General features: G+C 39.4%; 1 protein-coding gene across 1 annotated transcript in view; it reads left to right on the top strand.

The window, feature by feature from the left end:
• Nucleotides 1–27111, top strand: part of LOC124166851 (neurotrimin-like) — a 495488-nt gene that overhangs the window by 421092 nt on the left and 47285 nt on the right. Inside the window, exon 8 of the mRNA XM_046544557.1 lies at nt 16928–17077. Coding sequence (XP_046400513.1) covers nt 16928–17077 — 150 coding nt within the window. The remainder of the gene's footprint in view (nt 1–16927; nt 17078–27111) is intronic.

Genomic DNA, 27111 nt, shown 5'->3' with positions numbered 1-27111 from the left:
CCTTCGGCTCTCTCCTCGTTCACCACACTTTCTGCTGGCACATTTACACTAACGTCCTCGTTCTCTGAGCGTGGTCCGGCTTGGCCAGCCGCTCGCGACCTCAAAGGGTAGGGAGAGCGCGCGGGGAGGGTTGGTGAGATAAGGGAATTGTCGTCTGCGTCGGTGCTCCCGCAGTCTCCGCGGCCTTCCGCGGAATGTGCTTGCGCACGGAATGGGGAAGCAAGGACGTTGGTATCCTCTTCGCGGTCTTCTCTGGGATGTGCGTACTCTTCCAGATTATCACTCTCGCTGGTCAGGGGACTCGCTGGGGGCACTGATGAGGTGGAGGGATAAACAACACTGGGAAGGGGAAAACAGGGGGGGTCTTCCACACTTGGACAGGGCGCACAGCTGGCTCCTTCGTCCTCCGTCGTCTGGGTTTTCCGTGGGCGCCCTCGACGTCGCTCCTGGAATCTGCTAGTTGAAGTGGTAGGGGAAGTACCATGATATGGTTTAAGCCTATTTTTGTGTACAACAACATTTCGAAAGGGAAGCTTCAGCCGCACATTTGTGTCCGAGAGAACTTCAATCACTTCGTATGGCCCCCTCCATGGGCAATGAAACTTCTTAACTCGGCCTGACTTAATTTGGGCATCACTCAAATACACATACTGCTCACACATGTACTTCACATCCCTGCATTTTTTATTGTACTGAATCTCTCGTGTTCTCTGCGCACTCCTACAACTATTGCGGCACTTCGACCTCAGATCCATCAGGATTTTCCGAAGACCCGTAACATAATCGCCGACAATCTTTTTACTCTCTCTGTCCAAACACTCGAAAGGGGTTTTCATTGGAAACCCGAATACAACTTCATGTGGCGAACATGTTGTACTACTATGCGTGCTACTATTATATGCTGTAGTTGCATATTGGAGTAATACATCCCAGCTATTGTTTTTAGAGTTTACGTAATGGCTAATCATAACCGCAATTGTTCGATGAACCCTCTCAATTCTCCCATTGCATTCCGGATGGAAGGGTGTTGTGCGTTACTTCGTAATCTTCAGTAATTTACACATATTTGTAAACAGTTCAGACATAAAATTAGATCCCTGATCGCTCAAAAGCTTACTTGGCACACCAAATTTCAAAACCCACCTATTCACGAAAGCCTCAGCTACAGTCACTGCCGACTGATCCGCCAAGGGGACCATGACCAAATACCGCGAAAAATGATCTAATATGGAGAGAATGTATCTGTTTCCACTCTCCGTCACGGGTAGGGGTCCTACCACATCGACCGCTACGAAATCAAAAGGGGCTTCGGCTTCAGGTAGCTTCTGCAAAGGCGCTCTCGTTCTACCATACGGGCTACGGCGATTGCATGACACACACTCTTTCACCAACCTTTCAACATGCGCTCGCATTTTAGGCCACCAATAGAGAGATTCTATTCTATTGAATGTTGACTGCGCACCTGCGTGGCCAAACAAAGGGTGCTCATGATACTGTCTGAAAACATCTAATCTCATTATCTCCGGAACCACTAGTTTCAATCCATTACGCGTATCTTTGTATAAAAACCCTCCCTTTTCTTCGAAACCTTGTGATGAACGCCACTGTTTACACTGCATATCCCTTACTTGCATTTTTGCTACGTCATCATCAAATATGGTGTCGACGAGCCTCACTTTACGACTCAAACAATCCGCGTTCAAATGTTTCTTCCCCGGTTTGTGAACAACGGAATAGTTATATTCGCCGAGCTTTAACGTCCATCGCATCAACCTACTAGAGGGGTCCTTCATACTGAAAAGCCATTTCAATGCTGCGTGATCTGTCACAATTTTAAAATTTTTCCCAAATAAATAAGGCCTCCAATGCTGAACACTCCAAATGATCGCCAGCAATTCTTTTTCAGTCGTGGAATAATTGATTTCCGCGGTATTTAGTTGCCGAGATGCATAGGCTATTGGATGCTCCTCTCCCGCGACCTCTTGTGATAAGACGGCCCCAAGCGCAAAATTACTTGCATCCGTGGAGAGAATAAAGGGTTTGTTAAAATCAGGGTATACAAGCACAGGGCTACAAGTCAGTGCATCCTTCAAAACACCCATTGCGTGTTGACAATCCGGTCCCCAGATAAACGCTGTCCCCTTCTTCAAAAGCCTTGTAAGGGGCCTGGCCAGCTCGGCGTATCGATCGACAAAGCGTCGGTAATAGTTGGCTAGACCGAGAAAAGATTGCAACTCTTTCACATTCGTTGGGGTTGGGAAGTTTTTCACCGCATCAATCTTTCTCGGGTCGGGCCGCACACCCTTTTTCGAAATAATATGGCCGAGATAATTTACCTGTTCTAAGGCAAAGTGGCATTTTCAAATTTTAATGAAAGTTTTGATTCCCTCAATTTTTCGAAAACTCGTCTCAATCTCTCGGAGTGTTCTTTAATTCCGCTACTGAATACAATAACATCATCTAAATATACTAAACACTGTAAGGGTTTTAATCCGCGGAGCACTCCGTCCATCATTCGCTGAAAGGTAGCAGGGGCATTTCGCAAACCAAATGGCATTCTAGTGTATTCGTAGTGCCCACTCTCGACAACGAAACCGGTTTTAGGCTGCGATTCAGGCTGCATGGGTATTTGATGATACCCGCTGGTCATGTCTAAGGTCGTGAAATATTTACACCCCCCCAAATAATCAAGAGTATCGACGATATTTGGAATCGGATAGACATCGGGTGTTGTGATGGAGTTCAATTGCCGAAAATCTACACAAAATCTAAAATTTGGCTTCCCATCCGTGGATTTCTTGGGCACGATAACGACTGGTGATGCCCATGGGCTCTCACTAGGTGTAATTATCCCAGCCTCAAGTTGCTCTTGCACAAATTTCTCTACCAATGGCTTCTGATGGTACGGAGTGCGGTATGGGCGACGATATATGGGCTTTACCTCATTAGTAGGTATGTGGTGGTACGCGATATCTGTCGCAGGTAGATTTTCCTTATGACTAAAAAGGTCACAAAACTCCTCCAGAACAGGCCTCAACACATTCACCTCATCAGGCGATAGGTGACTTAGCTTGTCAGCAAAATTTAATTTATCGGTGACATTTTCTATCGTCCCTAATTGGCCAACTCTTACCACATCACTTTCGCCCGCCAACCCTGTAACTAGCTCGTCTACCGTAGCCAATAACGTCCCCTTTGGGAAATTTAATTCCTCTGTCCCAAAATTCGCCACTTGAAAGATAACAGAGTTATCTTCGCCTATGCCGCTCAAACTACGAGCCACGGCACACCCCTCAACATCCGGAATTATGGGTTCCACAATAACTTCGCGACCCTGAAAGGAGGTTTCACTTACAATTGTTGTTCTAATTATTTTTTCGCTACGCGGCGGCACAGATATAGGATTTGCTAACCTCAACTCTACATTTTTAATAGTTTTTTCGTGTCTTTTAGAACTACTGTCCTTCTTATTAGGGCTAATCTCGTCCTTCAGGTCCTGTTTCTTCTCTACTAGTTCCCATGTTAATGGCCAACTATTTTTGCCAACAAAAAGTTTACTCCCACTCACATCAATTGATGCCCCATATTTCTTAAGAAAATCCAAGCCTAAAATCCCGTCAAATTCTGCAACTCGCTCAACCACTTGCATATTTACATTATACTTCACTGCCCCCACAAAAAAGGTCACTTCTTTCTCCCCGTAATTCCACATTTTTCCCCCAGCAATACCCAAAATTCTGACCGCAGGTGCTCTGATTTTGTCTGTTCCACATACAGCGCGCCTGATTAGGGAAATCTGAGCCCCCGTGTCTATAAGCATTTTACATTTTCTTCCTAAAATATTAACTACCGCCACCAAATCGCATGAATCCCCCCTACTGCCCACACGAGGTAGGATTACACTTACCAGGGGCCGGATTCGGCGGCTCTTCCGGCCCCAGCGCCGTTTAAATCTCCCGCCTGTTGGACCCCGCTGCGGCTCCTACAATCACGGGCCAGATGATCTCCCCCTCCGCAGATAAAACAGCGCCTTCCTCGGCTGCACTGCTTGGAAAGGTGACCGGGCTGCCCGCAGTTGAAGCAGACGCGCTGGCTAGGGGCATGGAATACTCGGCGGGCGGGTGGTCCATCCCTTGGTCCCTCCGCCGGCCTCCTCTCAGTCTCCTGGATCCGGATGGCGTTAGCGATGGCAGCATCGAAGGTCTCAGGGGCAGTCAGTCGACACTGATGGCCAACCTCCCCAGTTAGCCCACGTAGGAACGTGTCGAGCGCCCGCTGATCCGCCTCGACACGTCGCTCCGCCACTCGTTCTGCTGGGCCCTCAGTGGAGTAGGTTCGCGCATTTATCGCCCGCACTCGGTCAGCGAATGCCTCAATGCCTTCGCCCGGTGACATGCGGAGGTTCGACAACACCTCCCGGAAAAACCGCGCGCTCTTTTTGGAGCGGTACCGCGCCGTAACGAGAGCCTTAAAAACTTCGTACGAGTCTGCCTCGCGGCATTCGTCTTTACTACGAATGAAAATATTAGCGTCTCCGAGCATACGCAGCTTAGCGACTCGCAATCTATCGGCATCGGACCATCCACCGAGATCTGCGATTCCCTCCAACTTTGAAAAGAAGGCGTCGACATCCTCCTCGACTTTTCCCGAAAACTCGCCAACCGCCGTGAAATATGCGAGCTGTGGTCGAGTTTCTGTCGCGGTTGCCGCGCTGTTATTCTTCAGCCTCTTATTTTCCGTTTCGACCACGCGGAGTCGTTCGCACAGTTCGTTCATGGCCTGCTGGAGCTCCACCTCTCGTCCACCTAAACTGATTCGAGAAGACATGGTCTTATCTTCTGATATGTATCCTCCTCTGACTAAAATCCGACACTTCTGACACCAATGTAAGATTTACGACCGCTACTGGTCCGTCAGAGGAAGTACAGGGAACAGAGTTGAAAGATTTTGTGAGATAAAGACCATTCTTTTATTGATCCCCAACTTGATGTTGCTCTCTCTACATCTCGCGCTTGACTCCCTGCTGCCAAGCTGCTTACTCTCCCAAGTCCACCTTAGGCGTCCCCACGTGATCGGTATTCACCTCTCCGATTCGTTGCCATCGCCGTGGCATGTGAGGCTCGTAGGTCGCTGATGTTGCAGTACCTATTGGTGGGAAAGGAGCGACCGGAAACCAGAGGGATGTGCAGGTAAGGTGCAAGCAGAGGAAAAGAACGGAGAGAGCGTGGGATGCTTAGGTAGGTTCCTTCAATATGAAGAGCCAGCATCCGGTCTCCTACAGAAGAAAAATAAAGTAGAACAAACCCTGATGGCTTCCTTAACTTTTCACCGGGTTGGAAAATATATTTTTGAGTGAGTAACCGAATTGAAATGGCGAGGATCAGTGATTTGACATGACGCCAAAAGTAATAAAGTCAGTATCAATAGCATTACCAGAGCAAATAATTCTAAATTGCAACCGGGGAACGGCATCTCATGACTCAATCTGTCAATACTTGATTTACTTAAAGAAACTTAAAATGTAAGGCTCATGAGCTGAACTTGGTAGGATTCAATCAGGAATGAGAACTCATCCATACCTAACCACTGAGCAACTTATTACCTACCGTCCGATCCATCAAAATCAATACTGTGAATTGATTCGTGAAGAAATATAATTCGAAGCAAAATTATTTGTTTCCTTCGCGAATATTAAAATTCAAATTTGTCCAGCAAATAATTTTATATAGTTCAGCATTCAGAGCAATCTTCGACTCCGAATCAGCCTCGTAAAAATATGATGACATTCTCCAAAGTTCCGTCCAGGTAGCAGGGATAAAATATTCAAGGTTCAATATAGGACGCCCACAAAGGGAAGTAGGGCGCAAGTTGCGCCTTAGAAAAAAGGGGATTTTAAAATTGCATCACTATATTTGGCGGGAAGGTAGTTGTTGCTTTTGAATGCACTAGGAGATGTGAACGCATGGGCTTAATGAAACCTTCGTCTACTAACTGCAACTTAACATGATCTAAACATATCCAGATGACATGGGAAGAAGATGGAGAATTTATTCGTACTGAGGAATTCAAGTGAGCGTCCTGAACCGCCAGTGGGGGCTATGGTATTGGCCCTTATAAATAGCCTATTAACGCTCTCATCGGCCGGGTAGAGGAAGCAAATGATACAATTGATAGAATCGAGGACCTTTCGATGCAGGAAAAGTAGTTGACAGATTATCTTTCGTCAAAATGCAATATTATTTAAGTGGCTTTGACTCTTTCCTCCCTCCCCCGGCAATGTTTTTGAGGAACTGAATCTGCATCTGAGATTTTCTGAATTTTTTTCGTGACCGAAGGATCTCATATGCTGAACAAAATGTACATTTTTGTTTTATTTTCATAAATAGGATTCCATCAAATTTTGACAAAAATTTTCCGGGTCAAAATAAAAGCACATAAAATTTCCTAAACCTTTGCTTCGAAGGTTTTTATTCTCCGAGGCGTCAATCTAGTTTAAAATTTAGATAATTCTGTCCGTCTTAACAGAATCCCATTCTTTCCTTGATGTTCTAAAAGCCTAAGAAGATCGTGTTTTTTGCTTAATTGCTTTACTAGTCAATTGATTTAATAAAAAAATTATGTCCACAGACACTTCTCACATTTTTAGCTTCACGTTTAATATATATACATTATCTAAATATAATTTCATTCCCTAATTCAGAGTTTAGTGGCACTTCTCTGGCTATGCTACTTCTAGTTCTTGAATGAAACGAAACTATACTTGCCTCTACATAACAGTATACTCACCTACTATCAGAGATAGGAACAGAAATACTACACAATGAGTTTGTATATGCTTTTTATCTATCACCTAAAACTCAAAATGTAGGGATTATTGAGGGTTACTCATCATCATCACTGGTCAACAATCCTAGGATTGGTTTGACGCAGCTCTCCACTCAGTTCTCCTATAAGCTAATCTTTTCACACCTACGTATTTCTTCTCTTTCACATCCTTCTTCACTTGTTCCATATATTACTATAAAATAGAATTACTATAAAATATAATTAGGGTATAGTGATAATATTGCTGGGCAGTCATCGCGTTAAGGTCTGTCAAACGCCTTTACGAGTAATAAGAATAATAAAGATGATAAGTCAGCCGTATACTTTACTCCATCCATTTTCGAAAAAGCATACTAAAACTGAGAAAAAGTGAAATATATTAGAGTCACTCAATCCAATATCTTAACGGGAATGATAGTATTTCTGAGCAGTCATCAACGTTAACGTCTGCCTAACCTCATCCGATGGCAATTTTTTTATCGTAACATAATTTACTTGAGCTTTTAAAGGAAAGAGGAATTCTTGGACGACAAGATATTAAGGTGATTATTTTATTCGAATCATTAAATATTTGCAAACTAAATTTCATGTCAACTCCCTTAATAAGAAGGCTGCACCTAATTGTTCCAAATATTATCGGGACTAAAACTGAAACACATTAATAATAATTATAAGCAAGACATAAAATTTACTCCACTCATTTTCGGAAGAGCAAACAATAAAACTGAGAAAAAGGAAATAAATGCAAGTCACCCAATCCAATATCTTAGCAGGAAAAAAGAAGACGTAATTCTGATAGTGCTACGGTAAGGGGACAAGGAGCAAAATATTTCCCATATCTGGCGGTATCCTTCGTGCGCCGCGCTGCCTCTCCTTAGGGAAGGGAATTGCGTCAAAACTTATTTCGCATTGCACTGCCGGGCACAGGAAAGCACAACGGCATAATCTATGCGAGTCCCAACTTTTTCCGAAATGGCAATAGGAGTGCAGCTGCCACCATCTCCTGAAATTTGCTGCGATGGCCCCAATGGTTCCCCAGGAAATCGGCCTTCCACGAAGCGAACGGGTCGAGGCCTCGGCGAGACTAAGGATCGGCCCTCCCTCGCTTCACGCGCATTTTTGCGGCGCAATTTCCCGTCTAGGGCAAGTATCTACGACACCCAAAACGATCCAAACACACCACAAATAGCAAGGCTAAACTGCTCTTTTAAGCTCATGGTATCCGATTGCAAATTTTTTAGTCGTAACATAATTTACTTGATCTCTTAAAGGGATGAGGTATTGAATTGGCTGAACGACAAGATATTAAGGTAATTATTTTAATCGAATCATTATATATATGCAAACTAAAGTTCATGTCAACTCCCTTAATAATAAGGTTGCATCTAATTGTTCCAAATATAATCGGGACTAAGACTGAATAACATTAAGTATTCATAAAATGAAATGAATTCAGATATGAGGTAGTAAGTACTCAAGAAATTTATTTTACGAATCGTAAAATTATTACCAATAAGCACCTGCTTTCAAATCATAGACTTTAATTCGAAAAAAGACAAGTCTCAGTAAAAAAATGGGGAGTTTTCCCATAAAAACGAAGTTGAGAACAGAAATTATAATATTCCTTGCCTCGCTCCAAGATTGCATTGAGTTAAAGTAAACCATTAGATGAAAAGAAGGGATAGATAAACGTCACATAATTTTCGGAATACTTCACGCAGGTACTTGGAAATTAGAAATCATGACCGCAAAATCTCTCCTCAAACCCCAAATAAAAGCATTCTTAAATTACGTTAGCATGAAATGTCTCTCTACCTACCAACTAGCAAAGGTCTTGGCTCGCCCGTGCAAGATGAGGAAAAGAAGAAATGGAGTGTGTAAATGCGTCTAAATTCATTTTAAAAATTCCCGTTTCCTCTCCAAAAAAGGCACCAAAAACAATGAGTCCGGTCAAAATAGATATTGACCCTTGCGTAAATTCCCTACAGGCTGAAAATATATAGAAACGTTAGAAATGCCACTCTTGGAAATCCTGAAAAGTCCCCATTGATCATGCGTGTGCAAAATATTTTATTCAAGGTCAAATGTCATAAAAATGGGTTTTTTGGCTAAATGGTTGGTTTTACGGTAGAAAGTTTTCAGACCGAAATTGTGCATCAGAAAATTATCTGCAAAATATTTCTGGTACTACTTTTTTCTCTAAGATTTACCATTTCTGAGAAAAAGTCATTCGTAAGTTAAATGGAGCTGTCCAATGATTTTCGGAGAGCGCAACAATATAGTCATGTATATTACGGAGAATACAGCTCCAAGCTAACTTTCGAATAGCTTTTACTCAGAAATATTAAATCTTAGAGAAAAAAGTAGCACAATAATTCTGTATATAATTTCCTGATCTGCAATTTTGGTCTGAACACTTTTATCGTAAAACTAACCGTTTGGCCAAAAAAATGCAAAAAAAAACATTTTGGTGGCATTTGACCTTGAATAAAATTTTTTGCACAAACGGGATCGATGGGGACTTTTCAGGATTTCATTAGAGTTGTAAAGCTAATGTTCCTGTAAATTTTCAGCTTGTTGGAAATTTATGTAAGGGAACCCCTATTTTTTGGGCAAATTTGACAGGGATATACATGTAAGACCACTTATTGAATGAGCACCCTAAACAGTAAGGCATTACCCCCACATAACAACAAATTCGCTGGCAAAAGGAATTTTATTTCAAAACGTGGAGGGCTCGTCCACTGGGAATATGCATGCGAGGAGCATCCACACGTTACCCATGAGGCCTCCAGGGAGTTTATAGCGAGATATGTGCCACGGAAGGGGCCATTAAGTAAAAGAAAAAGAGATTCAGGAGATGATCCGCTCGGTCACCTTCCCACATGGATCGATTCCCGGTACAATGCACTCCCCTTAATGGATATTAAATTTTCAATAAACTGAACGAGTCAATGATTCACCATTTGACCTGTTAATTTTTGACAAAAAGTGGAAGTCAAAATGTTATCCAGAGGAGAGAAGATGCTTTAAAATATAAAAAATAGCCCTTCAGGACAGTATAAATCCACTTTCCCTTGCTCTGTAAATATTTTCAAAGACCAAATTTATTAATTAAGGTGATAATGAAGGCGAGCATAAAAGATACAATATTTGGCTGAATAATTTTCTCAGGGGTGGATTCAGAATTGAATTTTATAATTATTATTATTATTTTCCTCTTCTATTCTTGACCTTGTTTAATACATTTTTTAATATTTCTTGGAGTTTAGGTCAATGTAAAACAAGTTATAGCCAACGTTTCGATTTATTTAAAATCATCCTCAGGGCTAATCATCCCAGGAGACAGCTGCAAAGCTGGGAACTGCGGAAAACAACAACGAGAAATATACTTGGACTTGGTCCTCAGGGCTATGAAAGAGAAAACATGAACAATATAAAATACAAAGATAACAACGATATACAATATTTTTACATAAAATATATATATATATATATATATATAATATATATATATATTCAATGTTTTGCAGAAATGCGATGCAACGTAGCACATAATATGAAAGTTTAAAAACACAGTCACCAAAAATAGACACACAATATAAAAAAGAAAACACTCACACGAAAATTAAACTGAGAGACTTTCGCGGTTGTAGCCGCTTCATCAGTCAAGGAGAGAATGAGGTGGGAAGGAGTGTTTTGGAAAAAGGAGTGTGTTGGCAAAAGGGGAAAAGGTGATGGGAGGAGGGAGGGGTGTATTGGGGCGGGGCTAACAGGATACATTCAAACCAGGCTGTTTATTGGCTTGCAGGCGCCAGATGCATGCCAATTCGAGGGTGTGGAGATTGAGGGGCGAGTCAGTGGGTGGCAGGGAGGCAATGATAGAAACTTTGAAACATAGATTAAACATGGAATCATGCGATAAACAATGTGTGGGGACCGGGAGAGATGCATGTGGGGATGACGGACAGCAGGAGGCGCGGTGATTATTTATTCTAAGGTTGAGAGGGGTGGTGCATTGGCCTATATAAAAAGCGGGGCAGAACCTAACCTCAGCACCATCTTCAAAGCCACCCGCCCCCTTCAAAAACTGAATTCAGTCCCCACTACCCCACCCTCGCCGTGCAACCGTCCCAGATGTAAAACCTGCAAAATTTTCTCTCCACCCCCAGCCTCTTTCCTCTCCAAACTTAAATTCCTCCCGATATTTCCTTCCACCACCTGTACCTCCACCAACATCATATACCTCCTTCAATGCAACTTCTGCCCCGCTTTTTATATAGGCCAATGCACCACCCCTCTCAACCTTAGAATAAATAATCACCGCGCCTCCTGCTGTCCGTCATCCCCACATGCATCTCTCCCGGTCCCCACACATTGTTTATCGCATGATTCCATGTTTAATCTATGTTTCAAAGTTTCTATCATTGCCTCCCTGCCACCCACTGACTCGCCCCTCAATCTCCACACCCTCGAATTGGCATGCATCTGGCGCCTGCAAGCCAATAAACAGCCTGGTTTGAATGTATCCTGTTAGCCCCGCCCCAATACACCCCTCCCCTCCTCCCATCACCTTTTCCCCTTTTGCCAACACACTCCTTTTTCCAAAACACTCCTTCCCACCTCATTCTCTCCTTGACTGATGAAGCGGCTACAACCGCGAAAGTCTCTCAGTTTAATTTTCGTGTGAGTGTTTTCTTTTTTATTTTGTGTCTATTTTTGGTGACTGTGTTTTTAAACTTTCATATATATATATATATATATATATATATATATATATATATATATTGTGAGTGTCCCCTTTTTTACGTGTGTCTATGTTTTTATTAGTACAATTTTTGTTCGTTCGCCTCGATCGGCCATATACTTATATATATATAAGGTATTGCCACACCTAGTTACCATTAATTTTGATTTCAATCTTTCTCTTTCATAGCCCTGAGGATGATTTTAAATAAATCGAAACGTTGGCTATAACTTGTTTTACATTGACCTAAACTCCAAGAAATATTATAAAATGAATTGAATTTGGGAAGAGGGCACGACCTGTGCCCGGGGAGAACGGAATATCCCCCAGTAGCGGTAAATATAGCTTAAAATGGGGTGAAGTTGTCACAAAAGCCTTTTATATCTTCATTACTGTCGATCAATTACCAAATAACCTACCAACTTCGCTCACTGGTGAGCCATGTATATAGTTTGTGAGAGAGCATAAGGAATAACATCAGATAATCACATGGACCTAGAGACCATGTTAAAGACCTTACGAGAAAATATTCCTCTCCAAAAAAGCGTATACAGGAGAACATGATGTCCTCATTCGTAGCATGACAGATGAGACACCGTGACAGATTCACATACGGCTTTGGATGACGTACGCGTAAATCTTACTAGCTCCGGTGAAAAAAATATGGACGAAGAAACTACAGATTGCCAAACACTGCGGAAGAGGTAAGAATTCACGGTCGAAGTAAAACGTGTTTTTTTTCATGTTCCGCTGGAAATGCAAGTCGCGTAGGGCGAGCAATGGAGGAAATGCACTGATTTCGCGATTCGAAACGCTTCCCCAAGTAGCAGAGGATTTTTAGCGGGCGAGGAAAGACAGAGACTAATGCCGATCACTCGTAGAGATAGCGCCACGATGCGGCTGGCCTATCTGAGCACGTATTCCAACCATTACTCAAAGCAAAATTCACGAGGAGACAACTGCATGGCCCAGTGATTGCACGTCAAACTCAACTGTAAACATGGTACTCGGAGATCCTTCCTGAGGAAAAGATACCATACAGACTAATAATACAAGATCATATATACCCTTGATGTTTCTATGCATATATGTTATAAAATACAAATCCCGAAACTCCTCATGCGTTGAGAACATACCATGTCGAACATACTTTGCTATACTTCGCACCGAATTAGAGACTAGGCAGACAATTGTTTGAAGATAACGTAAATGTTATGCGGAAGGGTAATAATTTAACAATGAACGTAAGAGGTTTTACTAATCGCTTATGAAGGTCAAACCCACGTGTGAAATAGGATAAATTAATTTAAATGTCGCAAAACCCTCATTACATCAAAAATATTAATTTAAATTAAACAAAATGACAATCAAGAGATGGTGAATAATAACAATACATTATTAATTAAGAAATCGAGTTTGCTGAAAACCGAACCTCTTTATTTCAAACCGACGCGGGTTCCAATCAATTGTGCTATAATCTGGGTAGAATTTTCTCGATTGCTTATATATGTATACAGTTAAAAGTTTGGAACAGGATGTAGGTAGATTCAGGTTGAACGTTACGTCAATAGACAGTGAGTTTGAAGGAATTAGCATGAGTATTCGATGTGACAGATTGTTAAGGATAATATGACTAGGGCTTCAGCTCTATTTTCATTTATATTTTACGATTAAAATCACCAAAATATTTAGAATTACACCAGTAATTCATAAAATTTAAACAGTGGAGAAGAATCCTATATACATAATTGTGATCATTGCGATTGATCATTATCGATTGGTTTTTCACCCATATTTACAGCCCCAATTCAAACGTCTGAGGTCACCAAAAAATGGGAAAGTAAAAAATTGACCAGCTTTCAAAAGCAGCTAAACAATTTAACCACATTTTACCCATAAATACTAATTATGAACCAAAACGATTTATAGATAAAAAATCGTTGTCCGTAAACATTGGGAGCATACATTAAACAGTAATACCGAACATCAACACAACCACCAAGAGCATAGCAGCAAGTGGCAGGGGGTTTTCTACAGTAGCGGGTTAAACAATTGCAACCAAAAAGGTGACTTCGGTCTTCTATACCAATATGGAGTATGCGTTATTTTTGCCAATGAAAAAACAGTTTCTTCATTGTCCTAAAGTGAAAATGTCTGAAATATTTTTCAACTAAAAGTTTAAAAATATATACAGCTCATTTAAATCACGAAAGTAAGCTACTGGATCTTTTATTTATATGAGTCCAAATCCTCGTAATCTCGTGGTAAAAATGTATCAATTATGCCATTATTTTTACTGAATCATAAAATAACACTAAATGAATACAATCGTATAGAATACAATTTATAATAACATTCGGACTCTGGAAAAATTTTAAAAATTTTCCTTTAATCTCCATAATGCCATACCGATTCCTACAGCAATATTATACTTTAAGGAGAACTTTCTGATTAAAGTGCGGATCTATTTGTTATTTCTATAATTTTAACAGGCAATAAAAATTACTAAAAAATATAAAAAAACTGTACTGAAAATAGATCAGTGGAAATAACCAAAATAAAAATCACTCAATAAGACATTACCAGGATGATTGGCAAATTAGCTCATACTGCAACCTATCAAATAGTTCAAAGCAGACGGTATTTTCCGAAACATTATTTCTAGCCGTTCATGTTTCTGACAAATAAATTTACCATCTAATTTTTCACCACAATTTGTCCTTGACTTTTAGGTGAAATGTTTATAAAGAAACAAACAAGCCCAGACTATGTACTATGAATAGGAATGTACTTGGCCGTGAATTTATTGCAAAGTGCTCCACAAAATGTACAGTCTCAGAGGAAGTTACCCATTAAAAAAATGGAACCTCGATACCTTATTTATTCATCGCCTTCATGATCAAATACAGCTGCATTAATGGTACTTCAGGTCCACGTGATATCCAAACGAATGCATTGGTACAGACTGGAAGCTTCAAACGCTGGAACAATCGCCCAGGCGACCGCTAAGACTCATAAAAAATTCTCGGAACGGTATCCTCTTCGACAGTGAGGCTAAAAATCAATTCTATTACAATCCAGGCGCGAAACAAATACTACTTTCTCACCCATGACCTTTCCTATGTCCTGCACATAGGTATAAACGTGAATGAAAATTGCTTCACGATTCTTCTTCCTTCCTATTTGGTCGCCGGTCAAAGAGAAGGTGCTTCGACGTTCTATCGTACGCACACGGGAATGTTAACGGCGTCTTTCACTGGCAGCGGACACTTACAATTCCCTCACGAGGCATTGGGACATAAATGTGAATTGAGGGAAATTTTCCGCGCAGCCCAAAAACAAATGGCCTCGATTCCCAACACCCTAGTTCTTCTAAGGATAATACAACTCCTTTTTTATAAAATACTGGTATCTTTACGAATTTCTATCGGCTGACAATCTACCTGACTTCTGGCCTGGCCTTTTACCACTGAAAATCTTTCAAAAAACTTTCAATTGAATTTTCTTTTCCCCTCGGTAAGCAACTTGGTCCTGAATGATAATTTTCTCTTTCGAACGGGTTAGGCTTCATTAATATTTTACCGGATTATCATTGCCACAGAGCAATGATATAAATATTGCTAATAATTTTAGCCAAACTTACGGATTGAATATTTCAGGAAAGGACGTTCTCTCACACTACTTTTGTAATGAAATTAAATTACACCTTCAAACTTCGCAAACAATGAGTAGTTCTCTCGCTTGTGAATGAGTAAGTACGTACTACTCAGAAACGGCGTCTATCACGGCGGCTTGCGGGGTAGTCCGTGCGTTTAAATATGGAAACCATTTAAGATAATGATGGAAATAAATGGCATTAGTTACTTTGCTGGAATCCATGAACACGATTAAGTATCTGTGGACTACACGAACAGTCAAAACCATTATAAGATATCAGTAACTAGGCATTCATATATGAATGGTGGCATGACAAAATGAACTATGGCCATTTCTTAGAGAGAGCATATGCCTACTGCAAAATTTAACTAAAGGTCGAAAACTTGAATGAGTGGCTAACCTTCTTAAGAGACAAGAAAATTTGGAACGTGCACAAGATCTCTCGACATGGCTAGGGATGTCCCATTAGCGCTGCTCACTGATGGGAACAAAAAATAAACCCAATCCAAACGGCTGGAGGCAAAAGGCAAAGATTCTCTCCAGACCTATGTAACCTCTTCAACACCTTCCCAGCATTCATCAAATATCGAAGAGTTTATTCATTAAAATTCAGATTTTGGAAAAAAACACAGATTTATTTTCGTCCGTAAATTTCTTTAAGAGAATGATGACGGCATTAATGGATCCCATTTTCTTTTGAGAGCTCGAAGAAATTTTTTCCCTGAGGTAATCATCTTTTTATGTACCTAAAAAATTGGTTCATGCAGTCGAAATATTTTAAACACATTATTTTTGTTAGAACATGAAAATGTAAAACATGCACCCCATGTTAATTCTAACGAAGTAGGGATCTAATTACAATCTCGGTTATTCACGGTTAACAAGAACCAGCCATAACACGGGTTGGGTGGGCTGAAATTCAGAGAAATTCTAACAGCACTCAGAAAGCGTTGATAGCTGATACCAAACGCGGTATGCCTAAATGCTCATTGATCTCCCGTGTTCCCAATTGACGCTTCTTAGCACATTCCGAAATCGCATGCATATTTTTTTTATTCATGAATTTTTCACTGCAAATTATATCCCTGGCCAAAAATTGCAATTATAAGCTATTACGTGGTGGAAGAACTCCATACCCTAACTGGAAAAACGTAATTTTTTAAATTAAAATAATAATTTCCACTTTTCCAAGTTGTTTTCACTATAATTACATTAAGCTTACTTTTACTAAATGATCAATGATTTTTTAAATTTCTTTTTCCTTCAGATCACATTTTCCGTCATATTTTAAGAGCTTTTGTTCCGTCTGAATAACTACTGCTGCCAATTTCAGGTCTAAATATATAAATGCAAATTATTCTTACATGTAAAAATAACTGAATTAAATATAAGGTAGCCTAATATATGACATCTGCAAAACATCTAACCTTTCCTTCTGTAAATCATATGCGACAATTATTGTCGTAAAGAAGTCGGACATAAAAGACTTCGAACATAAATCTTATATTAATTGACCTCATTTCTCTATAATAGAAGTTAAATTAAACTTTATAATTATATATCTACAAAAAATAAATGACTACTTTAACTTCATTATTACGATTATTCAAGGTGACTCTTCTAGAAGAATACCAGCAAACGCTAATCTTATGCAATATTTTTGAAGATAAACTAAACTAATTTTTTCTCATATTCCAGGAGACAAGTACGAGACCATTGTTGTGGAGAACAAATACAAGAGGTACATGATGCTCAAGATACGAAACGTTAGCGCGCGAGATTTCGGCTCCTATAAGTGCATGGCAAAAAACTCGCTGGGAGAAACAGACGGCGTCATTAAGCTCGACGGTAAGTAACATGAGATATAATTCTAATTGACATTATTTTGCCGAATGCTTCTTTGAAGGATAAATATTATAACTCTATCTGAAAAAATTTCATAACCTTAGAGTCACTAAGTAAGGAAAATAGTGCCTACTTCCATATTTTCACCGAAATTCAAGCCGAAAAAATAAAAAACCTGTAATTAGTAGCACTTGCATTCAAATAAATCGCTAATTACCTTACAATTAAACATGGCATTTGGCACATTTTGGCAACACAACATATCTCTCGATCATCGCCTTATCTTCAATACCGTGAAGAAACAATAGGGTGTTATTTTGGTTTTTTCTGTACGTTTTTTATCCAATTTTTAATCTGCCTCTCAAAAATGTTTTCTTTCGACTCCCATATATGCTTTTATGTAGCTACCAATACAATGCTAAGGAAAATTATTCAATGTATTTCATCGCAGTCTTCCCAACGATTTACCAAGATCTAGGCGAATAAATGGAAGGATAAGCGTTGACGGCATTAGCGTATTTTTTGCAGAAGGCAGTAATTAGACCAAAGAAAAACACACCGCCTGATCAAGATATGTTTAGAGCACCCATGAAAGTAATAGCTCTCTCATAAAATATTTCTTCATCTAAGCTTGCCGAGCCTAGGATCTCCAAGAGGAAAGAATATTCGTAATTTAGCTATTACACCTATAACCACTTGAATTAATGAAAAAAGACATATGTCAGTCAATTTTCCCATCAATTTAATTAATGATGTGCAACATTCTTCGACCGTTCCCTTTCCCAGTATAACGTGTATTGTACTTAAAAATAACCTGACGATCGAAATTTCGAGTGCATATTCATATTGCACTTGGAAATTAATTGACGATCGAAACGTGTCGTACACTATTAAATATATTTCTGTAAAAATTGTCATCTCTCTTTTTCACTATATAAATCAGGAATTCATTTCACTACATCTCACCTGCCTCACTTTTAAATGTCCACTTTTGAATGAGTCAGCATATATTTATACCTTCCTTCTGCTGCGAATTCCGCCTACCTCAAGCACTCGAAGTTTCAATACAAATCAAGAGCTCCCATCATCATCATTAGTCAACAATCCTAAGATTGGTTTGACGCAGCTCTCCATTTCTCTCTCCTATCCGCTAATCTCTTCATAGCTACATATTTATTCTCTTTTACATCCTTTATAACTTGTCCTATATAACTCATTCGGGGCCGTCCCTTGCCCTTTTTCCCTTCCACTTGTCCTTCAACGATTGTCTTCATCAGACCATCGTGCCTCAAAATGTGGCCAACTAAGTTGTCCCTTCTTCTGCTTAATGTTTTTAGGAGGCTTCTCTTTTCTCCTACTCTCCTTAGCACTTCCTGGTTACTCACACGGTCAATCCATTTTATCTTCATCATTCCTCGGTAGCACCACATTTCGAATGCTTCCACTCTTGACTTCTCTGCTGCTGTCAACGTCCAAGCCTTGCTTCCATAAAGAAACATACTCCATATGTAGCATCTGATGAATCAAGAGCTCCCATACGATAATAATGGGAAGCTATAGATATTTCCGGCTTTCTCGATCGGAAATTCTGCATGGACACAAATTTTCTCATTTAATGCCCACCAGGCCATACAGAAACTGAAAAACCTCGTTGATGACTATTATCTGACCTCGACACCTATGATTATCTTCGTCTCTTTAAACTCAAGGGCGATAAAATTAAGGTGAAAATAATTACGGGGGAAGCTAATTCGAAATTTCAATGATATAAGCATCAGGAATATAAAAGTAATTCTACACACCTATGGTTCATTTAAATAAACAGGTATTTGAATTTAGATGGAAATGGTTATTCCACCAATGTTTTCCGAAAAATATTCAAATTACTATGCTAAGTAGCATCCGTCATGAGTTAGCGTCAATGTATTTTTGACATCAATCGCTAAATTTTTATGCAATATTTTAATAAATTTACTTCCAGCGATGAAGTTATCATTTTGATTTCCTTGGTTGGTCAAATCCTCTACGAGCTGTTTGATTTATACGCTGATTAAATAACAAGCTGAAACGCTTCACAAAATTAAAAAGAGGTGAAGAATGCGAAAACTACAATTTTTCTCTATCACATGTGGTTTCAACGAAATGACGACTGAAGCAGAATAGGATGAATAGAAACGGCGCAAAAAATAAACAAACAGATTGTATAGCAAACAAATAAACGAGGTGAAGCTGATTTAGTTTCCACTATTCACAGTGAACAGCAACGAGCCTTGTTTGCCCCACATTCCGACAATGGCTCGGACGGATTTTAGAATGGGTGTTGAGGTTGCAAAAGAATCAGGAAGGTCGGGAAATAGATTAGGGAATTAAAATGAGAAACAAGGTCAGAGGAGTCAAAACATACATGCCTGTGTCTTCTTTCAGTCGCGTACATTCCAATCGTACCCACGTCCACTCAGTTGGGCGTGACGGTGTGAAATGCATTCCAGTTTCCGCAAACGAAACCGAAAAACGGTTCAATCCCGATTGTCGCTTCGCTGAAGAGCACAACAAAGGTGATACAGGCCGGTATTGAAACAACTGGACGGTAAAAGCCTATGAATAGGATACGCAATTAAGAAAAACGAAACTGGAGACGTGAGAATATTTTTCAAATGGTATTAAAAGAATTATCACGCTGCGATTTGCTGACGACGTAGGTAGGACAGAGAATGATTTTGAGACGATTCTGATTAGTAGGGAAAGGACAATGGCCACGTAACAGCTGAATTTCAACAAAATGAAGATTAAGATATTAGCTTGTAGCAAAAGAGATGAGACTTAGACAGACATTAAGCTATGATAACAAAAGCTTTAGGTGTTTTGTTACCTGGGAAACAGATTAATCAACGATAGACGCAGTCACAAAGATATAGTGTGTAGAAAAGTCCAGGCAAAGAGCGCATTCTAAAGAAAGAATGTTGTAGTTATGGCTGAGAATTAAAGTATAGAAGTAAGGAAGAAATTCATCAGTTGCTACACGTGGAGCATGTTTCTGAATGGGAGCAGAGCTTGGACGTTGACTGCTGCGGTAAGGTCAGGAGTGGAGGCATTCGAAATGAGCTGCAACCGGAGAATGATGATGATAAAATGAATCGATCCAGCTAGTAATACGAAAGTGCTAAGAAGAGTGGAAGAAAAGAGAAGTCTTCTAAAAAACCACGAAGAATACTGGACAATATGATGGCCCATATCTTGACTTGGTTGACCATATCATGAGGCACGATGGCCTGATGAAAACATTGGTGGAAAGACAGGTATGCGGAAATAGGGGCAAGGAATGGCCCCGAACGAGTAACATACGACAGGTTATTGAGGATGTATAAGATAAAAAAAGTCGCTGTGAAAGGGGTAACGAATGGGAGAGCGGAATTGCGTCAAATCAATCATAGGGATGTTGTCTTACGATGATGGAACCATCATTGTATCGCGAGATTAAACGAGAAGTAGGGAACTAAAGCCAAAGGACGATAACATAGCTCAGCGTAACTTGTCCTATTATGGACAAGACCAATCATTAGCACATTCCTTCAATCACATTCGAAACCGCTAATCAAATGTGTAGTCGATTTTTTAGGACAGGACAGTTTTTCCACCTCTCGATAAACGAAATTATCTTTCTTGTTATTTATTTACTGCAAGAGAAATCAGAGATTTTTTCAACTTATAAATTCCCAAATCGAATTTAGACATTTTAAGTTATTGCTAGTTAAAATTCGCTATTTTTATCCTTTACACCTACATAATTTTGCCAAGTTAACTTGTTATAAACAAGGCTTAAGTTTCGCACGCAGCCATTTCCTCGGAAAATGGTATGGTAACTAGAAATGCAGTGCACCAAGAAATCAATAGGGTCAAGAAAAAGGAGGCTGTGCATCAAAATATATATCTTTTAAACTGTTAAAAAAGTTTTTAAAAACGAGACAGCACCTTAAAATGTTGACTATCTGTAATAAAAATGTAAAAACTTCTCAGAAAAAATACAAACCCATAACACTAAACCTTTGAATAAGTTTCTATATCCAAAACATGCAGCCTCGCTAAAATTTCCAATGCTATATTTTTTAAACTGGACTTTCACCGTACATACTTTGAGTAAGAACAAAAATTGTTGCTACAATCGTTACAATCCTCCAAAATTGAGCACAGTCAGATTACTTTACACAAGTATAACTATCCTAGAATCTATAAAACGTTTCAAAGATGGATAACGAAAAAAAACCTGAAGTTGTGTTTGACAGAATGCAAAGATATCGGTAGTCAATAGACGTCTAAGATATATATTATGGTCGCATAATGTATAAATTATAGTAAGATTTAGTTTTTCTTCATTTGGGTTTTCATTAATTACCAGATATATTTTTACATGGACATAATGGACACGTTGCATACCAGCGTGCAACTGTAATTTTTCTAAATAATTACCAGCATTATTATTGTGAAACAGCGGCATAAAAAAATAATTGCCAATATCAGAAACTTAATATAATTTAATTATGGCCAGTAGTACACCCGCTACCTAACTATACAGCCGCATAAACCCATAAAGATGTCGACGGAACGTATAAGGTAAGATCTCAAACCTACCAGGGATCCTTCATAAAACTTCAGAATGAATAATGGAACGTTATACACGTCAAAACCGTTATATTCTCCTGAATGAATAATGGAATGCCATATGCGTCAAACTCTTTCTCGTATTTTCTTTTGCGCTTATAAAAATTTCGACTCCACATCACAAGGTTTGATATCGAAGGAAGTATCTTTCGAGATTTCTTCCATCTTACGGATCGATCCTGAAAAAATTGGCCATCGAGTGGACGAACATTTTATTAATTTTTGTCCGCGAATTTGTGCACAGCTTGCAAGACGATGCCGAGGAGGTAAAAAAAACAAGGCAGGGAAAAAAATTAGCATTCACATCTCCATTGAATCGAAATGTTTATACCCCTACGTTTTCATCTCCCTGAAGAGTTTCATAATGTCCCGGATTTGCGTTCCGAAGAAAGGGATCTACTCTCACCAGACTGGAGAGGAAAAATACCAGTAGAAAGAGGAGAAGGGAGCACAAAAACGAAGGTTAGGATGCGGCGAGGAGAAAGAAGAAAAGTGGATAAGAGGGGGGGAAAAGTGTCAGTACGAAAGAACACAAGAGGTTTATAGAGGCTTACTAACTCGGCGAAAAGCATCGCTGCAGACTAACACGGTCTCCCATTTCTTTAGTTTTTTCTGGGCATGGTCCAAGGTAAATTTTCAATATATTCTAATGAAAGAATGAAAATTTTATAAACTTTTATATAAGGAGGGTTGGTGGCTTGTATATGTAGTTATTTAAAATACGAATAAATTATATATTAACAGCACTAATTTATATCATACATGCAGCATTGTATAAGAACCTTTATTCATATTTTAAAATTCAATGCATGCGACCGTGGCATAGGCCAATCGTTTCAAGCGACAAGGTATAACAAGCGACATCTCAAGCGACAGGTTTCAAGCGACATTATATAATACCAGCTCGATAATACGCAGTTATAGTATGCCACTTACCCAGTGGACACAGTAGTGCAGAGATTATTCATATAAAATTGGATGGACGATCGCTGTTGTTACTTTTAGAGCGCTATGCTTTCCGCCAAGGTAGGGGGGCCCCGTTAAGCGAGTTCGGTGAGAAAGGAGAGGGGAGGTAGAAAAGGCTGAGAAAAGGTAGAGAAAGGGCTTAAAGAAGGAGAAAACCCTCCCTCTCAACGTTTCCCTACCCTCCTTTGCTCCACTTCCTGTCGGACAGGGATTTCAAGATGGATCCGCGGCGGGAAGAAAAGGTAAAGATAGGGCGGGGGCGGACTAGATTTTATACGCGGGTGGAAGGGGTTTGGAGACAGCTTTTGGCGAGGGCGGTAGTGGTGTAAGGGGGGGTGAGTAAGAGTGCCTGGAGGGAGTGAGATGCAGCAACCTTCGGGAAGGGGTCTGAGACGGGAGGAAGAGGTAAGATAAGTGAGGATGTCATCCTCCTTATATTTGTCCCCGTAGAAAACTTTTGAGGAAAAAATATATGAGATTTCTTTTCGGAGGACGGCGCTGCGCTGAGTTTGAAAAGGTGGGATGGAGGAAGGGAAGTCACCGCGACAGAGATTTTTCGAAAGATTTCCGAGGGTTTCAACCATTTTTTTTCTCCACTCCTCCCCCCCCTTATTAGGAATCATTATATTTTTTTCTACCTTACGGACGCGAGTTTGGAAGAAGAGCGTCGTGATTGCTTTTTGGGTTTTTGGCACTGGATGAGGAGGTGGGTAACTGCGAAGGGCCTTAGGAGGCGATGGGTAGGGAAGTAATGAGGAGTAATATCGAAGGGGTCGAAAAAAATAGCCCTGCTGAGTCCTGCCTCGTGCGAGGACAAAATTGCAATTTTGGAGCCGGTAATAATTATCGGACCTGATGATCTTACAGGTAGTCAGCATTGCACTGAAACATATTATCATAAAAATGAAGATATCACATAATACCTGGGGTCACGTAGTATATTTCTCCTTCATCGTCGAATGAAAACAGCCTGCTTTACTGTATTACAAATATCTGGATTATTTTTAAAAACTGCTGATATTCCGAGATTACTTACTAATGCTTGCCCTGCGTGCTCGGCAAAAGGCCGCGGGTTAAAGTATTCGCCTGGAAAACCGAAGGTCCCGGCTTCGAGACCCGCCTGGGTATATTGCCACTGATCACGGCGTCGATGCTTGTGTACGTCCGTAGTTATTGTTCGTTGAAATCCTCCGATGTAAAACCATTCAATGCTGTTTTCGGGGTGGTGAAGATAAATAATAAACAAAAACTCTGATGAAATTCAACACACAATATTGCAATTTTTCAATTTGCAATTTTGATGAAAAGTTTTTGACCCGGTAGTCATTTTCGGACCTGATTATCTCACAGGTAATCAGCAAAGCACTGAAAAAATTACCATCACTAGGGGAGCTGACGTGACAACATCTCGTCTGACACCGTTGAATATATTCTCAGAAATCAGGAATAACTGCAATGTAAGAGAATCAGAAAAGCTACCACCTACTACAAGGACGAGAAAAATGTTTTGATGAAAAGGAAGATAATTCATTGCGTTAACTCATAAGTAGTTACGAAAAAAATAATTTTAGTACATTTTTGATGCAGACAACTCGAAATAAATCGTTTAATCAATCGTTCAAGCAAATCTTGGGGGCTTTGGCAGGGATTTTTTAGGTTATTTCATGTTTTTTCCTATTTTTTTCCAACTTTTTTGAATAATTTTTTAACCATCCTTAGGACTATAATAAAAATGAAGATATCATACGAGGCTTAGTTACTATCCTTATTTTCTTCATGATTTAGCATTAACATAAGTTGCATAAAAAATAAAAAATCGCGAATAACTATTAAAATTCACAATAAAATTATATATTGATGATTTTACAAAATAGCATTCAGAAATTTTTTTCAATTTGTTTTCCAGTTTCGTCAATTATTATTTTCTTAGATGCTTTTGATAAACGATATAAATATAAAAACCTTTGATGCAAAACAAGTAATAAAATAGTAAAACCATTTAACAAGTTATGTTTGGCTATTACCATAACCAAAGTTATGATAACAATGATGGTTAATTAATAAACCAAAACTTTGACACAAGAACGTTTTTTGAAATGCACAAGAAAAAATTCACCAAAGCCCAAGAATCATTACATATTATATTTATAATAGATACGTTTGAGAATGATGCGTCGGGTAATGCATGGACAGTCACACCTCAGCTAAAAATACGGCCATTTGTGAGCTAAAGAGCCTCAATTTTTAACTAAACATTCAACGTTATCACATTTTAATCACGTAGATCTTACTATAGATTGTTTTAATACTTAATTCATTTATAATCCTATATGACGCAATTTAATGTAAATGAACATTCCAGTCTCGTCGATAAACTGAGGAATCGTGAATTCAAAGCCTTAAATTAATCTTGAAAACTTGAGGAATTTAATTACGAACTTAAATTGCGAATTCGTTATATAAAAATAAACACTCACTATGCTAAGGGAGGAGAGTGCGCACAGAAATTTGAATGAATAAATAGCGGAACATCGATGTTCCTCGAATCGTACAATATTTCTAGCGCCTAATTGCTCACTTTCAAGGTGCTGCGTTGCATGAAGCATAAAGTCAACACTCTCAAACGAGATACGGCAAGCATATTAGGAATGGCATTTCACGCTCCGTTCTGTCAACAAATATTCATAGACAGCAAGGTAATTCGCCACATCAGTGATGTCATAACGCTGGAGCGAAATGCCATGTGCGTAATTGCCAATGCATCCACACCGGGAGGAATTATACCTCAGTATTTTCTCAGATGAATTTGAAGCATTTTAATACAGACCGATAGTGAAAGAGATCTTATTTACGATATTGCCTGGAAATATCAAAACAATGACCTAAGTTTTAGTTGAGTAATCGTCGTGAAAAAAAAACAAAGTACAATTCGTGAAGAGGAAGAGGTACGTCCTCAAAAGTACTCGAAACACAATTTCTCGCAAATATTTCGGGAAATTCTCACATTTTTTTGGAAATGCCCTATAGAATTGAGCGTTTTCGATCTCCACCATAAAAAATACGGCTCTTTATCACCCTTTATACACCTTACAGTTAGATCAGTTGCATAAACACGGACCAGATAAAAGTAGATATCTCCTTATGATTTCTAAAAGTGCTTTCATAAGCTCTATTCCTTGTAAATTTATCCCTGCGAACGATTAACACTAGAACTACCGATGGAGTCATTTTGACTCCTCGCGATTTTTATTTCTCTGCCCTGACTAAAATTTTCCGAATTCCGGCCTGAAATTTCGTGACTTTTATTCATTTCTGACACGAAATAAAACTTTGCGATCAAAATAGTTCTATAAAGTAAAATAGTACTCATTTTTTTAAATTTACCTTCGACTACCAAAGGGAGTCATTTTGACTCCCTATTGTATTTTGCTCGTATTTTCGCCAAATAGTAATATTTTTTCAAGAGTTCATTTCTTCTTATGTTAATAATTAATTTAAATCAATCGATGGCTTAAATATATAATTATTTCGCTTTTAGGCCAATATTTGCGATAATTTGAAGGCATTTCTAATTTTACGGGTCCGTGTTTCGAACTACAAACCATATGAATGTCCTGATATAATTTTATCCTGCGATAAAGTGGAAAATATGGCATTCATATTGAGCATTTTCAATTCATGTGTTTAGAAGCCGTCGTGTCTTGCCCTCATCCCTTACCCCTCCCTTCTCCCCGCCTATCAGGCTCGCTACAGCTCAATACTGTATACACAGTATTGCACTGCAGCGCTTTTATTTCACCCTTGACCTCGTGGAAGTTCATTTTCAAACCTGAAAAAGTACCTTTGTATCCTTCCATTGATATAAGGATGAATGAAATAAAGTTATTGTCCTAGCATTGTCGGCACTGACAGCGCTGGCTGTCGCGCGCCGCACAGGAAAATCGTGCGCTGTCCTTCGCATTAGTGAATCCAGTGAACTCTGGAGTGGACTGCAGAACTCTAGTGAAGTAAGGCTTTCATTTTTCCTGACTGGCAGTATGACCAGAAGAGGTAGGCTAAAGCGTGAAAAAGTCCTTTCTATGTTGCATTCTACACCGGAAGGTAAATCGGAATGCGAAAAGGAAGATCATTTCGTCTCTGACGAAGTCAAAGATTTTATTCCTCAAAACGTTTCTAGCTAGTCTGAAGATTCAGACATAATACGTGCAAAAGACATGCAGTAATTGACATTTACTTTCCCTTTCATAAGGAGTTACAAAACAAAGATATTATCTACAATTATTTATCGATTCGTGTATACTGACTCACATGAAGTGATGTAAAATTGTAGAAGCACGCAAACAAAATTATGAAGATTTTATTCTTTTTGGTGGGGAGCTAGATGCATGTATAGCCATATTTTATGCCCGTTGAAT

Source organism: Ischnura elegans, chromosome 10, assembly GCF_921293095.1.
Source record: "Ischnura elegans chromosome 10, ioIscEleg1.1, whole genome shotgun sequence".
In the NCBI taxonomy this organism is placed as follows: domain Eukaryota; kingdom Metazoa; phylum Arthropoda; class Insecta; order Odonata; family Coenagrionidae; genus Ischnura; species Ischnura elegans.
Note: the sequence above shows the minus strand (reverse complement) of the source record. Positions and strands in the feature narration are given on the sequence as shown.